The sequence below is a fragment of the Capsicum annuum genome, chromosome 2, assembly GCF_002878395.1.
Source record: "Capsicum annuum cultivar UCD-10X-F1 chromosome 2, UCD10Xv1.1, whole genome shotgun sequence".
Classification (NCBI taxonomy): Eukaryota; Viridiplantae; Streptophyta; class Magnoliopsida; order Solanales; family Solanaceae; genus Capsicum; species Capsicum annuum.
Genome location: NC_061112.1, coordinates 14,309,943 through 14,331,363, shown reverse-complemented (window position 1 = coordinate 14,331,363; position 21,421 = coordinate 14,309,943). Strand labels below are relative to the sequence as shown.

The 21,421-nt window shown below is 36.9% G+C and overlaps 1 protein-coding gene across 1 annotated transcript; it reads left to right on the top strand.

Annotated features, from left to right (window-relative positions):
* The first annotated feature begins 1,471 nt into the window (after positions 1-1,471).
* On the top strand, positions 1,472-12,091 carry LOC124896136. Its single transcript, XM_047407672.1, has 4 exons — positions 1,472-1,606; positions 1,691-1,949; positions 2,373-2,555; positions 11,967-12,091. Exons 1-4 carry the CDS (start codon positions 1,472-1,474, stop codon positions 12,089-12,091), a joined length of 702 nt encoding a protein of 233 aa, XP_047263628.1.
* Positions 12,092-21,421: the final 9,330 nt, after the last annotated feature.

Below are 21,421 nucleotides of genomic sequence, written 5' to 3'. Positions count from 1 at the left end.
GATTTATGATAGACTAATAATGGCTTAGAGATGTGACTTCTAAGTCAATGGTTTGACGATACCATATGTATTTATGCCATAATAGTTTATGTTTTCAGAGCATGTTTTCAGAGTATGTTTTTAGAGACTGCTTGTTTTGATAGAGTTTTAAGAAGGGGTTTAAAGAGGATTAGGTGGTTACCCAAAGATGGCGCGAGTTCAAGCAACTCTTAGCCTGAAACCATATTTGTCGATACGGGTAGATTATTATTGTACGCTGGCGACGGCCGTGTGGCATAGTAGATTTAGAGACTTCGACCCTTGCGGCACACTTGGGTTGGGGGCTTCGCTGCCGAGTTAATGGCAATTTCCATATAGCCCATGGAATTTTTCAGAGTTGTAGGGTATACCACCTAGCACAGAATTAACACAGATTTCTCAGAGTTGTGATAATTTTTACAGAGACTTTAAAATGCCCATGTGAATTCTAACTATATGATATACTCATTAACTATTTTAAATTTCTCTCATATATGTTGGATAATAAATAATTATTTTATATATTCTTTGCGTACCAGTACATTTGTATTGACCCCCTCCCTCTCCAACCTCTCAGGTTCTGAGGCACAGTCTAGGGATCCAGATAAGTAGTAGATAATTCAAACAGCTGATCAGATTGTGCAATAGTGAGCCTTCTCTATTCCAGAAGGCCTGTCTTTTCAGATTATGTCACTTATTTTAGATTTGATCTACCGAGGCCTTGTCCTAGTTTCAGACAGTTGTTAGATTTTCATATAGTAGAGATTTTGCAGACTGAGGTAGATGTTATTTAGATATTGTTGAATTGCAGTTTCCATAATTATGTTGAATTTAGAATTTACCATGTTTCCATAGCTGATTATGTTTCCACATATTTTTTTTATATGAATGTTGTGCATGATTACCAGATAGAGAAGGCCGTTCCGGGCCTTCATGGTTTGGGGTGTCCGTCCTGGCCACACCCTAGTTTGGGTTATGACAAACTTGGTATCAGAGCACGGTTCATGGTCCCAGGGTGTCTGTAAAATCACGTTGGGTAGAGCCTTGTTTATGGGTGTGTAGTTCGCCACACTTATAAGCAGGGGGCTACTAGGCATTTAGGAATGTTTCTCTTCCTTGTGATTTAATTCGTTCTTCAGAGTGTAATCTGTCCCCTAATCAATGATCTCTTGTTTTTTAGAAATCCAACTATGCCTCCCCATCGCACCAACGTTAATGCTCAGGATGATGAAGTCCATCCCACCCATAGGATACGTAACCATAATAGAGATCATACCACAGAACCTATTCTTACTCCGGAAGTACCTCCTGTACCGACCAGTCCTCCTAGAGCTCCCCAGATAGGGGACAATCACACTCAGCCTCGTGAAGGAGAGGTGTCTAATCTGAAGTCAGACAGTCTATTCACATGCTTGCATAGCTGGTAACCGCACTGACTCAAAGGTTGAAAGATATGGGGTCGGTGTATGTTACTTCTAAAGTTACTAGAGTGGGCCAATTCATGAGAATGAACCCGCCCAAGTTCTTTGGCGCTAAGGTAAAAGAGGACCCGCAGGGGTTCATAGATGAAATAGAGAAGATTTTCAAAGTAATGCATGTTGATCAGGTGGAAGGTGTTGAGCTAGCAACATACCAGTTAAAAGATGTAGCGAACGAATGGTACAACAAGTAGGAAGATGCGAAGGGTCACAATGCTGAGCCCATAGTTTGGGATGAGTTTGTGGAAGCATTTCTTGATCGATTCTTTCCTATGGAGCTGAGGGAAGCTAAAGAAAAAGAGTTCATTAACGTTAAGCAGGGTAAGATGAGTATTCAAGAGTATACTCTAAATTTTAATCAGCTGGCCCGTTATACCCCTGAGATGACGAGTAGTAAGAGGGCCCGAAGGAGAAAGTTTGCTTCCGGCCTTTCAGACGATCTGGTGCTTGAGTGTCAGGGAGCTATGCTGAATAGAAATATGGACTTTGCTAGACTGTCAGTCCACATGCAGCTAGTTGAGGAAAAGAAGAAAAAGATAGCCTAATCTAGGGAAAAGGACAGGCAGTCAAAGAGAGCCAGAGTGATAGACCAGAGTGATAGTCAGTAGTAGAGCAGTAATTGGGGCAGAAAATGGCAAAAGAAAAAGAATTGGGGTAATGATCAGTCAGCAGCTAGTGCTCTAGTATCTAGAACCACAGCTGAGCAGCGCACCCAGAATTTTCAATCTAGTCAGGGGCCAAGGATGTAGGGTACGCAGTCGCAAGGAAGTGTAGCCTATACCTCTCAGTCCTATCTACGCTGTGGGAGATGCGGGAGGAATCATCCAGAGAGATATCAGTTTGGCACTTTGGTATTTTATTCATGTGGCCAACCAGGCCATATCCAGAGAGACTGTCCGGCCGCAAGGAATAATGTTGGAGGATCCAAGTCTCAGGCGAATTCTGCTGCACCACCACCACCTCTGAAGGGTACCACTTCAGCCACTGGAAATGACCAAAATTGGTTGTACACCTTGACCAATTACCAGGAGGCAACGGCCTCCCCAGATATTGATACCGGTATGTTGCAAATCTTTTCTCATGATGTTTATGTGTTATTAGATCCCGGGTCTACCTTATCCTATGTGACCCCGTATATGGCTGTTGGTTTTGATTTTAGGCTCGATGTGATTTCTAAACCCTTTTCTATTTCCACCCGGTGGGGAATTATGTTTTTGCTAAGAGGGTGTATAGGGGTTGTGTTGTGACTGTTTGTAGCTGGGATACTTTAACAGATCTCATAGAACTTGATATAATTGATTTTGATGCCATCTTAGGGATGGACTGGCTCCATTCATACTATGCCACCTTGAATTATAGGACCCGAAGAGTCATCTTTTTTTTTTTCGAATGAGTCTGTGATGGAATGGGAGGGGCATTCTCTAGCACCTATAGGGCACTTTATATCTTACCTCAGAGCTCGTAAACCTTTTTCTAAGGGTTGTTTGTACCATCTTATCAAGGTTAAAGATTCTAGTGGCGAAATTCTTCCTCTTCAATCTGTCCCCGTAGTGAATGAATTCCCAAAAGTCTTTCCAGATGATCTCTCAGGAATACCACCTGATAGGGAGATAGATTTTGGTATTGATTTGTTGCCAGATACCTATCCTATCTCTATTCTACCATATAGGATAGCTCTTGTAGAGCTAAAAGAGTTGAAAGAATTGCTAGCAGACCTTCAAGATAAAGGTTTTATCTACCCCAGTATGTCTCCCTGGTGTGCACCTATACTTTTTGTGTGAAAGAAAGACGGTTCCCTGTGTATGTGCATAGATTACCGCCAGTTGAATAAGGTCACAATTAAAAATAAATATCCCCTTCCTAGGATTGATGATATTTTTGACCAACTTCAGGGTTCAAAATGTTTTTCAAAGATAGACCTTCGTTCGGGATATCACCAGTTGAAAGTTAGAGAGTCAGATATTCCTAAAACAGCTTTCTAAACCAGATACGGCCATTATGAATTCTTAGTCATGTCCTTCGGGTTGAGTAATGCCCTTGCAGCTTTCATGGACTAATGAATAGGGTTTTTCATCAGTTTCTAGATCTGTTTGTCATTATCTTCATTGATGACATTTTGGTATATTCTAAGAGCGAGGAGGACCATGCCAATCACCTCAGAATCATCCTTCAGACTCTTAAAGATCAAAAGTTGTATGCAAAATTTTCCAAATGTGAATTCTGGGTGAATGCTATTGCGCTATTGGGGCATATTGTGTCCAGTGTGGGGATTAAGGTTAATCCCCAAAAGATTAAAGCAGTGAGAAAATGGTCCAGACCCATGACTCTAACCGACATTCAGAGCTTCTTAGGTTTGGCGGGTTATTACAGAAGATTTGTAGAGAGTTTTTCTTCCGTAGTTGCACCACTTACTAAGTTGACTCAGAAAAAGGTGAAATTTTTATGGTCGGACTTTTGTGAGGATAGTTTGGAGATGTTAAAAGACAAGTTGACTACTACTCCTATTTTGACTCTTTTGGAGGGTACAAAAGGTTTTGTTGTATACTATGATACATCCTAGTGAGACTTGGGTGTGTTCTTATAAAGCACGATAAGGTGGTGGCTTATGCATCTAGGCAAGTGAAGGTGCATGAGCGAAACTACCCTACTCATGACTTGGAATTAGCAGCTGTGGTCTTTGCACTTAAGATTTGGCAGCACTATCTTTATGGGGTGCATGTAGATATTTTCACTGACCACAAGAGTTTACAGTATGTTTTCTCACAGAAAGAATTGAATCTCAGGCAGAAGCGGTGGTTGGAACTTTTAAAAGACTATGACATGAGCCTGCACTATCACCCGGGTAAGGAAAATATTGTAGCTGACGCCCTCAGAGATTGTCCATGAGCAGTCTTTCTCATGTTGAGGAAGGGAAGAGGGAGATGGTGAAAGATATTCACCGGCTTACAAATCAAGGGGTGCGTCTCTTGGATTCCGAAGATGGGGGAATGGTTGTTCATGAGATAGCTAAATCTTCCCTTTGTATAGAAGTTAAAGAAAACCAGGTTGAGGATCCCATATTGATGCAAATTAAGAAAGATGTGGGTTAACAGAAAGTGATTTCATTTGATATCGGTGGTGATCGTATTTTGAGATACCAGGGTAGGTTGTGTGTACCAGATGTAGATGGTCTGAGGAAGAGGATCCAAGACGAAGCTCACACGTCGAGGTATGTTGTTCACCCTGGTCCTACTAAGATGTATCAGGATTTAAAGACTATTTATTGGTGGAATAATATGAAGCGTAATGTGGCTAATTATTTTGTCAAGTGTTTGAATTATCAACAAGTTAAAGTAGAAAATTTGAGGACGGATGGTTCTTCTCAAGAGATAGCTTTGCCCTTATGAAAGTGGGAGATGATTAATATGGAATTCATTACAGGACTTTCAAGGTCTTGAAACCAGTATGATTCCATTTGGGTGATTATAGATAGGTTGACCAAGTTAGCTCACTTTCTACCCATCAGGACTAATTATTTGGGAGAGGATTATGCTAAGTTGTTCATTGCAGAAATAGTTCATTTGCATGGGGCACCAGTGTCCATCATATCTTACCGAGGTACACAATTTTCTTTATAATTTTAGAGATTATATCAAAAGAGTTTAGGTACCCAAGTGAATTTAAGCACGCCTTTCCATCCTCAGACAGATGGGTAAGATGAGTGATCTATCCAGACCCTTAAGGATATGTTGAGGGCCTGCGTAATTGATTTTAAAGGTAGTTGGGCAGAGCACTTACCATTAATATAGTTTGCATATAATAATAGTTTCCATTCCAATATTAAGATAGCTCCTTTTGAAGCATTATATGAGAGAAGTTGTAGATCTCCGATAGGATGGTATGAAGTAGGGGAGATGTAGATGTTTGGGCCTGATCTTGCTCATCAGGCAATAGAGGATGTGAAAGTCATTAGAGAATGACTTAAGACAGCTCAGAGTCTCCATAAGTCCTACCCTGATATTAGGTGAAAAGATCTAGAGTTTGAGGTTGGAGATTAGGTGTTTCTCAAGGTTTCTCCCATGAAGGAGTCATGCGATTCAGAAAGAAAGGTAAGTTGAGTCCTCTTTATATAGGACCATATAAGATTGTAAAAAGGATAGATCGAGCTGTATATGAGTTGGAATTTCCAACCAGTTTGGGTTCTGTATATCTATTGTTTATATATCTATGTTGAAGAAGTGTATTGGAGACCATTCTTTAGTGTTGCCTGTCGAAGAAATCAAAGTGACAGACTCCTTATCCTATGAAGAAGAGCCTATAGAAATTTTGGATCGCCAAGTTAGAAGATTGAGGAACAAAGAGATAGCATCGGTTAAAGTATGGTGGAGAAACCAAAAAATTGAAGAAGTAACTTAGGAATCAAAAGTTGACATAAGAGCTAGATACCCAAAGCTTTTTGATCCAATGGATGATGAAATAGAAGGTACAAGCCTTTCTTTATTCTTTCTATGCCTTAGTATGCTTGAAATTATGCGTGTATGTGTCCCGCATCAATATTCGGGGATGGATGTTCCCAGGGGGGGATATTGTAACACCCTCAAACTTTTCCTAGCTAAATTTTGTACCTAAAGTGTCAAGATATGGCTTCTAGAATGATTTACACTTATTTCCCTATGTAATTCCATAGATTTCAACTTTTCATTACGTAGATGACTGAATAAGCTTTCTGTCGATATAAGATTCATCCAAAACGGACACTCGGTGAAGAAGTTATGGCTATTTTATGTGCTAGTCGTAAAACATCATCATTTTGGTGTTTAGCGCATCGTGGAGAAGGTTTAATTAGCAATTGTCAAATTCCAGTAGGACCTCGCGATAGTGGTGCGTCGTGGAGGAACCCAATTTTGCATTCGTCAATTTCCAGTGAGCCACCACGATAGTGGTGCATCGCGGTGGCCCATAAAATTGGGCACCAGTTATATTTTTACTCTATCTCATTAAGGGTAAAATGGCACTTCTCCAACACTTTATCATCTCTAACACGGGATTTAATCCCAAGAACACCAAAGTAAGATTATTTCATCAAAATCTCCCAAGAAACTCCATTAGTGCTTCAAACTAAAAATCCTCATAACTTAAGATTCAACTGTGAGTTTTTAAAGATAATTAGAGATTTGGAATCCCCAATCCATAAGCTTCAACAATCATTCATTATTCTTTGAAATAGTGGTACGTGGGATTTATCTTAAAAACCTTCATGTGCTTGAAATTGTTAAAGCATAATTTAAAGGTTTTGATGCATGTATTTTATGGAGTTTTTGAAAACTATATTATTGATTATGCTTTTTGAAAGTTTCAATGCTACTATTGTTTTGGTCTTGTGGTCTTTTCTCCTAAATTGATTTATATATATATATATATATGTATATGTATATGTATGAATTTGAGATTTAAGATTGTTGAGAGCATAAATTATGATCTCCCTCTCTTGTATTGATTTAAAGAATTATGGTTTTGTAATTTGAAAGATTTTTTGCTATATCCTAGCATTTAAACATGATTTGGAATTATTGAGAGGGCGTTTCTTGATATTAATATGTTCTTGTGCGTATGAGAAAGAATTGCATGTGTTTACATGAGGATTGAGAAGGAAAAGATTCATTGAATTGAATTATTGAAATGTTGGTCTCAAAACTTATATTTTGAATACAGAGATTTATGATAGACTAATAATGGGTCAGAGATGTGACTTGCAAGTCAATGGTATGACGATACCATATGTATTTATGTCATAACAGATTATGTTTTCAAAGCATGTTTTTAGAGTATGTTTTCAGAGACTGCATGTTTTGATAGAGTTTTACGAAGGGGCTTAAAGAGGATTAGGTAGTTACCCAAAGATGGCGCGAGTTCAAGCAACTTTTATCCTGAAACTGTATTTGTCGGTACAGGTAGATTATTATTGTACGCTGGAAACAGCTATGTGGCGTAGTAGATTTAGAGACTTTGACCCTTGCGGCACACTTGGGTTGGGGGCTCCGCTACCGAGTTAATGGTAGTTTCCATATAGCCCATGGAATTTTTCAGAGTTGTAGGGTATACCACCTATAGCAGAAGTAACACAGATTTCTCAGAGTTGTGATGAGTTTTACAGAGTCTTTAAAATTCCCATATGAATTTATACTATATGATATACTCATGAACTGTTTTAAATTGCTCTCGTATATGTCGGATAATAAATGATTAATTTGGATATGCTCTGCGTACTAGTACATCTGTATTGACCCCCTCCCCTTCAAACCTCTCAGGTTCTGAGGCACAGTCTAGGTGTCCAGATAAGCCATAGATAATTTAGATAGTTAATCAGATTGTGTAGTGGTGAGCCTTCTTTATTCTGTAAGGCCTGTCTTTTCAGATTATGTCACTTATTTCAGATTTGGTCTACTAGGGGCCTTCTCCCAGTTTCAAACAGTTGTCGGATTTTCATGTAGTAGAGATTTTGCAGAATGAGTCAGATGTTTTTAGATGTTGTTGAATTGCAGTTTCCATAATTATGTTGAATTTAGAATTGACCACGTTTCCATAGCAGATTATCTTTCTGCATCTTCTTTTATTATATGAATGTTGTGTATGATTACCAGATAGATAAGGGCGTTCCGAGCCTTTATTGTTCAGGATGTCCGTCACGGCCAGGCCCTAGTTTGAGTCGTAATAAACTTTTAAGTACCCAAATTTTGTTCAAATTCACTAGAAATAGTGTGTGCACGCTAAGTTCTTGATTAAATGCCCAAATGAATGCAGTGCTAAATTTTTCCATGTTCCAAGGGCATAATCAAACATCCAGAGGCTAGGTTTCATATGCATAAGGTTATTTCCTAATTTGAAACACAATTTGACAATGATATTAGGTGATTTGAATTTTTGAAAATTTGGCCTAGTCTTTCCTCAGATACCGCAATCACAGTCATTGGATTGAAATCACAGCACCACGATCACAGCTCAAGGACCCACGATCACCATATTTGAAGCTGATTTACAGCCTGAACAAAAAAAATCTTGCACTTCCAATTCTTGCCCAAAACCTACCAAGAAACCATCCCATGAGCTTAATTGGACAACATAGCATAGTTTTTGCATGAAAATGTTAATGATGAGTGTTGTTGTGTTGTTCTTAGGTTTTCCTGATTTACATCATAGGAAATTATGACCAAGTCCATTTCATGGCATCTAAATGCCAAAAATGCTACTATGGTGATCTCCCCAAGACGAAGTTGCTACTGGAGAGGGTCATATGTCCTGATAAGGTGCCAAAATATCTTTTGGCATTCCATGATCTATTCATAGCCACTGGGTAGAGGTGTTTTGCCCTGAATTATTATTAGGCAAATGAGCAATGGGTAAGGAAATTCTATGCTAACCTTAGCATGGTATCTCTATCATACCCAATCATCAGGATCAGAGGGAAGGAATTAAACTTTAGAACTTAATAGATAAATGACCTATATAGGCTCTTGAATGCAGATATAGTTCAATTCAGTACAAAATAGTGTGAACCAAGGAGTTGGATAGAAGAGAAGTCGTGTCCAAGTAAAGAGGTTCATTGGGCAGCCATAAAGAGGGGTATGTCGATGAAAGGTTTCACAACTGAGGCCTGGATTTGGTTGAACATAATTTGTAGCAAGGTTTCTCCATGCACACACATGACTACTATTCTATACATAAAAGTCCAGATGGTTGCTTGTATACTAGACAACATTTCCTTGAATGTTGGTCGGCTTGTAATCTCAGATATGAATCATTTCAAGATCCACGGTGGTACGCTCCTCTTATTCCCCTTCTTTAATTGCTGAGTTGTTCAAGAGATCTAGGGTTAAGGAGTACCCTGATGACACTTAGGTGTGCCCAAATACCCATATTTATCCTCTTTAGATTTTGGGTGAGGATGCATCAGGAAAGAGTAAGAAATAAAAGATCGAATTGCGTAACTCGACAAAGAAGAAGATAGAGTATTACAGGAAATCCATATCTAGACCATTTGATGAGATCATGGTTTATTTGAGGGAAATAAAGAAGCTCGTAGTAGGGTTGCCTTAGGGATCAGGAGAGACTTCCACCACCTAACATTCCTATGTTTCTCTTTCTAATTATGAGAGGTACTTAAAGGATCAGAGGAAGTAAGGAGATACTATTGCTAGGCTTGAGAGGATCTATTCATCTTTGGAAGAGTCTCACATGGATCTTCGGGACTCACATGAGAAAATGAAGAAGAGGGGGAAGAAGAGAGGCAAGTTCTTCACCAAGATACAGAAAGGGGTGAAGAGACTTTGGAAGGTTCTGAAACCAGAGATAGACTTCCTTATTCCAAAGTTGACAGTGATGATGAGGCCCCAGCGAACTGGTCCAGTTCTAATAATGTTGGAGATGATGCAGAGACAGATTAAGACAACATCTCTTAATGCGGTTAAAGGGAGAACCATTTTATTTTCTTAATGTATTATTGATTATGCAGTGAGGGTCACTGAAAGCTTCTTAGTTCGGGGTTCCTGTCTCCGTATTCATTAATTTATTGGGTTTGTATTATTGATATATTTTTGGATATTTTTATGTTATTTTGGATGATTTTTATTCACATTCTAGGTTAAAATATTTGGGCACTCTGATGGTGCCCACATTTCATGGATTAGTTACTTGTTTAATTTTTTTATTTTTTTTATTTATCTTTTTCTTATTTATGGTGATATCGGATGAGCCTTTCCTTATGATAGATTGAGTAAAGACATTCTTAAGGGAAAATTTTTGTGATTAGGTTTTGAGCAATGAATGCAGGGGAAGTCTGAGTACTCATAGCATCAGAGATATAAATGCAAGGGAAATCTAAGTACTTGTGGCATTTTGGATTTGGGATCACTTTATACCTATGGTGAAGTTTGAGTATCCATATGGTTTCCCCTCACAGAAGCTGAAATACGAGATGACGACTTGGTTTGATGCCATAAATAGAAAATTGTGTGCAGTGCAAATGTGAATCAAACACTCCCTTCCATCCAAAAATGTTTTAAAAACAAGGGCATGGGCGTGAATAATTTTGTAACAATACCTCTTTTTGTTACTCAAAAGTCTTTAGCTAGTAAAAATTGGTAAATACTCCTATTTTTCCCTAGTAAGAATTGCAATTGAGCCTCCTTGAAAAGTTTGCATGCTATGTGCGGTGAGCATAATTGTCTAACTCTCATGCATACTTGTACCATCTAGAACTTACCGCATTAGTCTCTCAAGGCTAATTATGATTATACTCGGTTGGTGAAATGATCTTAGGCCTCCTTGGTGAATATTAGGAGCCCACTTTAGCCTAAATAGCCTACCCATACATAGAATAGTATCCTTAGTTACCCATTTTGATCCTTCAAGCCTTTCATTACAACCCTATTACAAGCCTTGAACCATTCAAAGTTTTTCCCTCTTTTGAACCCTACCTTCCTTGAACTTGAAAAATTAAGATTGAGGCCAAATGCCTAAGTTGGGGGTGGTAAATTTGGAAGAGATGACCTTGGACCATGATAATGTAAGTGGATGCCAATGATGCAAACAAAGAGAGAAATTGAAAAAAAGTAAAAAAAAAAAAAGGAATCATCAAAAGAAGGAATAACATAGAGTGCAAAAGAAATAGTCAATAGAAAATGCTTTCAATGAATTAGGCAAATCAAGGTAACAAAAGGAGGGATGTGTGAATTTTGGAAACAAATGAAGTAGTCCATGGTCAGAAGTTAGGTTAAATAGTATGATGTAGATGTTCAAGATGGGTGTAGTTACTTTGTACCCAAATAGTATCATACCCTTTCCCAAACCTATGCTACAAGCTTGAAAAATTCCTTCGAGATCTCTAACCAAGTGTAGTCATTGTAATGGAAATTTAAAATAAGGGCAAGCATATGGTATGGTACTTTTTAGCATTGAGGAAGTCTTTGTGAGAGTGAGTGTTTCACTTAAATCCATTATTGCATAGTAGATAATTTGCTGTGTGGGATTTTCTTCTCGTGAGCAGGCATGTAGACTAATTGAGGTGCGTGAAATTATCGTCTTTTGAAAAATGAGGCAAGGGAGTATAATAGAGTTCTATTGATAGGGAGTCACTTCTATAGAGCTAGTAATTGTTGCATTGTAGTTATTAAAAGTCCTTTTAATCTTTGAGATTGTATTGCACGTCGAGGGGAGTCGTGAGAATAGCTTTGCCCATGCTTGAGAGCTACTTGCGGTGTTAATCAAGTTTGAAGTCACTGTGATCATTTGGTTGTATAAATGGGCTTAAATTTGCATTTTCTCATTGAGTAAGAGGTAGTGTTGCTTGAGGACAAGCAAAGGTTTAAGTTGGGAGTGTTAATGAATGGTAAAGTTACCACTCATTTACATCCAAATTCATGCACACTACTATGATTTAAAGGTATAATTGAGACAACTTTGTTATTTGAATTTACTAATTTCTATATTTTGTAGGTATACAGGTGATGAGAAGGAATGAATTGTCATTGAGCATAAAAGAGATCAATAAGAGAAGAAGTGGTGCAAAAGATGGAAAACTAGAAGCAAATTTGGCCTCATGTACCATGATTGCAGAGTGAGAACCATAATCGCGATAAGTCAAGATAGTCAAATTCCTACGATCATGAGAATTTCACTACAACCGTGGAGCCATGATCGCGACTAAGATGGAAAAATCACGGTATAAAGGGTTTATGCCCAGGGGCAATTGTGTAATTTTATTTAGTCGACCCTAAATCACTTATAAAGCAAAAACTCTTTCTTATTTGGCATTGATCACTTTGAGAATTGAATTTGGAGACTTTGTAAACTCTACTAATTTTGGGAAACTATTTTGTTTAAATTTCCAATTTGAGTTTAGTGACATTGAAGTTAAATTGAAGAATCTTCTACTTTCAATTTCCATGGATGCATTGAATGACCCTTTTTGTATATTTCTTCTCCCTAACTTCATGAGTAGCTAAACAATTTATCTTGGGATTATTTTGAACTTGGGTACAAATATATGTGGGTTGTGATTTATTAGTGTAGATTCTGAGTCATTGAATATGGGTTTCACTAGTGCTTGATTGATTTAGTTTGGATTTATGTGTAAAAATGCCAAATTCTCAAACTCTCACATCATCTTTGAAAAGAGATGTGAGTTTACCTTTGCATCCTATATCATCATTGAAAAACGAATATGTGTGACAAGGCATTAGTGAACAGTGGTTAGTATAGCTTATGCTCTTTTCATCATCTAGAAATATGGGTGAGTTGAGTTTTAGCTAGATCTTGGGCATCTTCCTATAAATAGGGATGCCCAATTGAGGTATTAGGTGAATTTATTTGCCACATCCATGAGGTATCCAAAATGATCCATATGTAATAATCCTGAGGTTTGTTTGAAAGACTAGCCTCAAGAACTCATAACCTAGCCTACCCATGTAGTGTATAACTAGAATTTGCACTCAATTATTATGAAAACATGCATTATTTTCCCTAAGACTTGTCTCATATTAAAATCTTAACCACATTTGTCACTTTGAGTTGGTAGATTGATTTATTTTGATTAAAGAACTTTCCAAACAAATCCCGCCATTTTCATGCATTTCATTTTTCTACACTACGGGTGTACACTTAGACACCATCAAAACCTATAGGGTTTAAAGACTAGACTCACTTCTCGGGGATTCGACCTCAACGTGAGTTAAGCTTTTTTGACAAGGATTATCAAACTTGCAAATATTTGTTTGTGATTTTCTTTTCTTTCTCATTTTAGGTAGATTTTTGTTTTAGTTTACTTGTTACTATGGAATATTGGAATGAATATAAATTTGGTGGTTTTAAATCTTATCTTGATGATCTATGTCCATATTATGGTGGAACCCACTTTTGGCAAAATTGTAAATATTCTCCCCAAAAATGGTGTGCCACCATCTCAATCCTATTGGGAGTATGATTATTCTTTATGTGGTGGTTGAGATGGACATTGGAGTGATTGTCCAAATGCCCTTCCCCTAGTTATGCTAACAAAATTGCTAGTTATTCTTATAAGTTTGATAGGTTTCATGATGTGATAAAGAAAGAACAATGTGCTAGATACAATGGCGTTGAACATACCTCTAATTCTCTTGGATCGGGAGACTACAATAGAGGAGGATGTGCATCACTTGCATTAATCCATGGTGCCTTTTGGAATTGAGAGTGAAAAATAAGAAGAAGTAGGTGAGTAGGTCGATCTTTCAAGTGCCATGGATATGTCCAATCTTCAAAATGAGGTTGATAAGGAAAATATATCAAGTTATGTGGTTGATGGTGGGCTTGATATGGAAGAATTCTTGGTGATTTTCCAGCCAACCAAACTAAAAATAATGAAGGATGACAAAATTAAAGAATCGATACTAGCGTTGAAAGGAAAATCCAAGCAAATAAATTGTAAAGACTCTAGTTCATTTCAGGGTGAGAATGTCAAGAATAATGTGACTCCAAAATTGGGAAAACGACCTCATTCCAACCACTTTTCTATATTATGCTAGGTGGATGTGATGAAAGTCGACCCACCTGAGAAAATAATGAACGTTGGAGATAAGGAGCAAGATTCTTACATTTTGGAGTTTTTCACTCTAAAAGAGCAAAATGACTTTCCTCACTTGAAGGCTGATAAATAAAAAATCCAATGTTTTACAAGTGTTTTTTTTATGTTCTCACCAATACCTAATGAGTCTATTCGGAAGTTTGATGTGAAGTTGAGTAAAAGGTTCAAGTCTTCAAAGTGGCGAGATAGAATATGTATCATTGTTCCCTTAGTTTTAAAAAGTACCTCTAAGATGTGTATATCAAATGTTGGGTAAATGATTCAAATCTTCTAAATGGATACATAAATCATAGTCAAGAGAGATCGTGCCACAACTTTAACAAGGGCACTTCTTGGGAGGCAACCCAAGAAATTTTCTTGATATTTTCTAATGTTTTTATTCAATTTTAGTGTATTTTTGGGTGTTTGTAGGTGAGAGCATAAGTTGAAAAGGGTATTTGAAGAACGAAACTTGGATAAGTATTTGGAATTTTATTTTATAATTTTTCCTCTCTTAAGTAAGCTTACAAGGTATGAACTTTTGAGAAATTCTCTTTAAAATACAAATGATTATAACATTCCATGATTTCTTTTGGTTTGAATTTAATTTGTTTGAGCTTAATTTGATAGAATATGGTTAGTGGGATGAAATTTTTTTGAATGTGTGCCTTGTCTTACATGCTCAATTGCAAAAACTTGCTTCCATACACTAGTGCTCACTATGTGTTTGATGAAACACCCACATGAGGTTTGTTTGCTTAATTGAATGGTGGTTGATTTACTTAGGCTAGTATGATTACAAATAGTGTGTTTGGTGATGAATTGGTGCATTGAGCTTGTTCACATGTGTTGTTACTCTATTTTTCAAGCTCTTACCTTTCATGCAAACCATGTGTTTGTTAAAATATTGATAAGAGAGGAACGCATTATGTGCTTGTAAAGGTTAATGTGAACTTTCTTGGGGTGTTATATAATCATTTTTGGATCTTAGTTTTGAGTCCAATTGGTCTTAAATGTTGGATAACCAGTGCTTTTTGGTTGAGTTTATTGCTGAGTGTTGCATCCATGGTTTGATAGGTTAATGTGGTTATCATAGTATTCCCGGGAGAAGTCTAACTAACGAAAGAGACATGAATGCTTTCCTTGCCCTATGATAGATTGGGTAATTCCATTCTTAAGGGTATAGGGTCATTTGTGTTTCTACTGGTTCCATGAGTGTTTTATGAGCTAAATGGATGATATGTGAAGTTGTCAGGAAAGAATCCCATGAAGTTTAATGATAATGTTGTCTTACATTCACCTAAGTTTTTCTTTAATTATTTAAGAAGAGGCAAAAGTTCAAATATTCTTTCAAAATGTCATTGGCAAGAAATGGGATGTTTTTTTTAAAATAAAACCAAAAATATAGTTTTCATTGTGTAAAAGATAAAAGATGTTTTTGATCTCTCTTTAGAGTGAGACCATTAAATCCTATTTTTGTCTCTCTCTTTACAAGGATTAGTCCTTGACTCGGAGTAACTTATTAAGATCAAATTGGTTGGGAGACTAACTTTTTGCTCAATGAGTATGATGCTATGTGTGGTGAGAATTTTTAATAATTCTTGTACAAAAGTGTAGTCTAGAACTTTCCCCAAGTGTGTAAAGCTAAATCCTGGACAATCTTGGCTTAGAGGATGACCCAAGGCTATTGTTGACCTGTCACATAGCCAAATTCCCACCTTAACATTTATTACTAATTAATCCCTTTGAGCTTTTTGACCCATTTCTCTTTCTTTTAGTAATGATAACCTTGCTAAAACACCTAATCCCTTTTTAAATCTCTCTTTTGGCACTTAACCTCTTTTTATGTATTGGATTATTTGAAGAAATGAAATATAGAAAAAAGTGTAAGTTTGGGAGGTTTATGTAGTTGGGATAATAATGTAAGGGTGGTTCAAACTCAAAGTTAGGGGATGAATGTGATGTGCAAAAATGAGCTAATAAAGGTGTTTGTAAGGTGGTCAATTCATGTTCTTAAAAGACAAGAGATAAACTTGATGATATAGTTATATAGACTAACCCTTAGAATGTGATGGGGGGGAGGGGGGGCTACAAAGAACTTAAAGTTTCAAAATCTCTTGAAAAAAAAAGTTAAAGAAATGAATAAAGAAAATGGTGGCTTTGAATTATTTGGTAAATGTTAATAAAAAAGGTTGGGAAATATGGGAAATGATTTAAAGAAAAATACGGTGGATAGTTTGAAAATTTTGGGTAGAAAAGGTTGAGTGATTGCATTGAAGGAGGTCTTTTAGTACTTGATCCACATATATTCCTTCCCGCACCTTAAACCTTCATCTTGACCCGTAATACCTTGGTGATTCCAAACTGGGTAAGTCTACATTAGTGGCAAAAATCACAAAGGGAAAGCCTATGGTTCTACTCGTTGTACTTGAATTTGTTTGCGAGAATGAGTGTGAATTATTGCATTATTTAAGCTCTTTTAGAGATTTCCATGTCTTGTGTGAGTGCAAAGCTAACTCTTGTTTTTGAGCGGTATCGATACTTTTGGGTAGAGGGTGAAGTCTTACTACTAGTTTGGGTATTTGAGTGAGGTAAGTTGCATTGTAAATATTGAAACAATCTTTGAAGATTTTATGTCTCCTCTTAAGATTCTTTGTTGGTTTAAAAGGTTCTTTTGATACAAACTTGCATCCTTGCTTCATAAAGATGTGCTTATTGAAAAATTTTGGTTCACTTGTTGCCATGATATGTTTTGAAAGTCTTTGCAAAGCTTTGTTAGCTTATTCCTTTAGATAGATTTCTTTTGGGTGGATTTGAGTTGAATACTCTATCTCATTGAATTGTTCTTAAATTCTTGAGGACAAGAAATAGTTTAATTTTGGGGGTGTTGATGAGTGGTAAATTTTCCAAATTTTTACCACCTTTTAACCCTAAATTATTATGCTTGCTCATTAATTTTTCATAAATTTCTTACTTGATGCTCACTTGTGTAGGTAAAACTTGAAATGGAAATATGAGAAGGGGAACATAATAAAAATGAGCCAAGGATAGGTGGAAAATAAGAAATGTGAGCAAAAAGAACAAAATTTGAAATGCAGGCCCATAAATCGACCTTGAGTTACCTTGATCGCAACCTAATGGTTGCAAATGCGATCACGGTCAAGTAAACTAATGGCGATCGCAAGATAATCCCACGATCACAGTATCATAATTGAAGTTAAGAGATGGCGATCGTGATATGGTGGAACAAGTTTAAGGGAAAATTGTAATTTGTATAAAGAGACCAAACGCATGGTGACTTTTTTGTAATAATTGGCAAATGTAGAATTGGGGCTTAAATAGGGGTGTTTATCTCATTTTCATCATCTTTAACATATATCTTGATTCTAAGTTTTAGTTTTTGTTATTGAGGAGAGACAATTGTATGTGAAAACTCCAATTGAGAATTTAGTTAAAGATTGAAAGTGAAGCTTGGGTTTACTCTCTTTAAGTCTCAATGGAAGAATTGAATTCAAATATGGGTAATCTTCTTCTTCTCTTTAAATCCATGGATAGCTAAATTTTTATCTCGAGGTTATGTTAGAATAGGGTGCAACTATTTGTGGGTATTGATTGCTAGTTTCAATTCTTAGTCCATGTTAATGGGTTTCACAAATGCTTGGTTGTTGAATTGAAAGTTGTGAGGGAAAGCCCCAAGTTCCCTAAACTCATATCTTCTTTGAAAGAGGGATTTAGGTGCCTCTTTAGATCCCATATCATCCTTGAAAGAGGGATGTAGGTGATAGGTATTTATAAACAATAAAATTAATTTTAACTTATTCCTTAACATTAACTTAGAAATAAGGATGGTATGTGAATATGCTATGTCATGAGCATCATCCTAGAAATAGGGATGCTTAATTGAGGTTTTGTGTTGATTTTTTTTCCTTTCCCATGAGGTATTCAAAAGAATCCATGGGTGAAATTTTGGTGTTTCGTTGAAAGACTAACACTAAAACCCCTAATCTGGCCTACCTATATATCCATTAACTAACGTTGAAACTTGATTTCATGTACCCATATACTAATTACCTCTAGGAAAACATAACCCCAAGAATCTTCTGATTTGGTTTTATCCATATGTTGTTTGCTCTCAATTTAGTGTTATAGATTTCTTTTATTTTAAACAAGTTTGATTCAGAACCCCCAAATACTTGTATCTTAGGTTTGAATTTAGAAAATTTTCTTTTATTTCAAACTTACTCAATCACCATTCACATTATTCCTCATGGATTCGACCTGGACTCAAAGTTGGGTTATTATATTTGACAATAATCATCCTACATCAAAACAATAGTATAGGTGAGCGTGATCAAAGGATATGTTGACTTAAGCTTTGGTTTTAACCCTACCCAAGGGCATTGATAGTTCTGTTGTATATTATAATGCATCTCATATGCATCTTGGTTTTCTTTTGATGCATCATGGTAGGGTGGTAGCATATATTTCCAGACAACTTAAGGTGTATGAGAAAAACTATCTAACTCATGACTTAGAGTTGTTGGCTGTAATTTTTGCTTTGAAAAATTAGTGTCATTACTTGTATGGAGTTCATGCTGATATATATTCTGATCACAAGAGCCTACAGTATATTTTCACTCGGAAAGAGCTGAATCTCACAAAAATGAGATGGTTTGAATAACTCAAGGACTATGCTATGAGTCTTCACTATCATCCAAGTAAAGTTAATGTGGTTACTGATGCTCTTAGCAGGTTATCCATATGGAGCTTATCTCAGATGAGGAGAAGCGAAGTCTGGAAAAGGATATTCATCATTTTGCTAATCTTGGAGTTTATTTTTTGGATTGCAAGGATGGTGGGGTAATCATTCAGAAGGTGGCGAAGTCTTCTCTCGGTACTGAGGTAAAAAAGTAGCAAGTTTTGGACCGTATCTTGATGCAAATTAAGGATAATGTTGGTCAGTAGAAAGAGATGGATTTTAAGATTAGTGGAGATGGTATCTTAAGGTATTAAGAGAGGTTGTATGTTCCTGATGTTGATAGGTTGAGAGAGAGAATCTTGGTTTAGGCTTATGAGTCGTGGTATATGGTCCATCTTAGTTTGACAAAAATATACCATAACTTGAAGGAGATTTATTGGTGGAATAACATGAAGAGAGATGTGGCCAATTTCGCAGCTAAGTGTATGGTTTGTCAGTGAGTAAAGGTTGAGCACTTGAGGCCTAGTAGGTTATCTCAAGAGATTGAATTTCCTATACAAAAATGGTAAGTACTTAACATGGATTTTGTTACCGGTATTCCAATGTCGCATAGTCAGTTTGATTTGATTTGAGTCGTCATGGATAGGATGACTAAGTCTGCTTATTTCTTGCCTGTAAGGACAAATTTTTCTATGAAGGATTATGTTAAGCTTTTCATTTAGGAAGACATCAAGTATAGTGCGCCTGTCTCTATAATATTATCGTGGTGCACAGTTTTGGTCTCACTTTTGGTGTTCTTTCTAGAGAGGTTTGGGGACTAAGGTGAGCCTTATCACCACCTCCTCCCTCAAAGGGGTGGACACGCGGAGAGGACCATTCAGACGTTGGACAATACTCTAAGGTCTTGTGTGATCGAATTTGGTGGTAGTTGGGTTGATCATTTGCCTCTCATAGAGTTTGTGTATATTAACAACTATCACTCTAGTATTGGGATGGCTCTTTTTGAGGCCCTCTATAGTAGGAGGTGTAGGTTTCCTATTGAGTGGTTTGAGGTTGGTAAAAATAGCTCATACGGTCCTGACTTGGTTCACCAGGTCATGGAAAAGGTGAAGGTGATTCGAGATAGTCTTAGGACTTCCCAAAGTCGTTAAAAGTCCTATACAAACGTGATGCAAAGGGAGTTGGAATTTAAAGTTTGCGATTGGGTGTTCTTGAAGGTGTCTCCCACGAAAGGAGTGATGCAGTTCTAAAAGAGGGAAAGCTCATTCCCCGTTATGTGGATCCATATGTAGTTATTAAGAGATTGGTCAATATGGCTTATGAATTAGATTTTCCCTCTAGTTTGGGTTTCATTCATTCTATATTTTATGTCTCGATGATGAAGAAGTGCGTGAGTGATCCTTACTTGGCTATTCCATTAGAGAGTGTGAGTATTTTGGATTCTTTATCTTATGAGGAAATCCCAACTGAGATCTTGGATCATCAAGTTCGTTGGTTATGGAATAAGGATGTGGCTTCGATGAAGGTTCTATGGAAGAACCAAAGGTTCGAAGAAGCTACTTGGGAAGCTGAAGAGGACATGAAGTCCAAATATCCATTCTAGTTCCCCGTTGCCAATAATTGTGCTTAAGGTATGTGTTAATCTTAATATCTTTATTTTTTGCCTTTGTTAAAGGTAAGTGTGGTTGTATTTCGTGTTAAATTGTGTTAAGTTATTCTTGCCTCATAATTCAAGGAAGAATTATCCTAAGGGGGGAGAATGAAACACCCCAGATTTTGGTGCTTGAAAATTTCTTTACCTGTTAGCTTACTGCCCAAACTATGACTCTCCCTATGAGCCGTAAGGTGTCTTTTCAGGTCATTGGACCAAAGTCGTAAGTTATCCAGTAAGATTTTCCTGAGTTACTGCTTTGGTGATAACTTGAGGTCACGAGTCGTAATGACTCCAAATGAGTTGTAAGGTGAAAATTGTAGGGTGTCCAGTTTATGCCATAAAAGTAACTGCTTTATTAAGATTGAATAAAATGAGTCATAATGTCTGGTTATGAGTCATATGGTAAGACTTATAACCAGACCAGTGTGGTTTCCTAAAGGGTGCTGTCCAGCGTACGACTATCTGCCACGAGTCGTAGAGTGACCCTACGAGTCGTAAGGTCACCCATAGCGACTGGACGACAAATTTTAGTCTTTTTACTAAGGGAATTCTAGGCATTTCCCTCTTCCCTTAAATCTAACCCATGACTTAAAACCTCTTTAGGAATAATTATCACTCCAAAACAAATCAAAATAACTTCTTAAACTCTCTTAAGAAAAAACACTTAGGGTTTCTCAAGGTTGGTAATTAGAGATTCCAAGGTTGATTCCTTCCTCAAATTTCTTGGTGATTAAGGTATGTGACCCTTTCTCTAAATTTGTTTTAATTAAAGCATGAAATTACATGATTATTTTGTGGATTTGAACATGGGTTTAGATATGGGCTGAGGGTTTTGGAATGTTTCCTAAATTGTTTTCCCATGATTTATTATGCATTGTTCATGCTTTATATATGATTTTAAACTTGTGGGGTGATTGGGCATGGTGAGTAAACTAAGGGATTATGATTTCCCCAAATTTTGTAAATATTGACAATTGAATTGGTGATAACCCCAAGCCGTT

Coding starts and splice junctions, on each gene's coding strand:
- LOC124896136 (XM_047407672.1), top strand. CDS start 1,472: ATGGGGTCGGTGTATGTTACTTCTAAAGTTACTAGAGTGGGCCAATTC. Junction 1,950..2,372: donor AGACGATCTGGTGCTTGAGT/GTCAGGGAGCTA, acceptor GTGGCCAACCAG/GCCATATCCAGAGAGACTGT. Junction 2,556..11,966: donor CTCCCCAGATATTGATACCG/GTATGTTGCAAA, acceptor TATATTTTGTAG/GTATACAGGTGATGAGAAGG.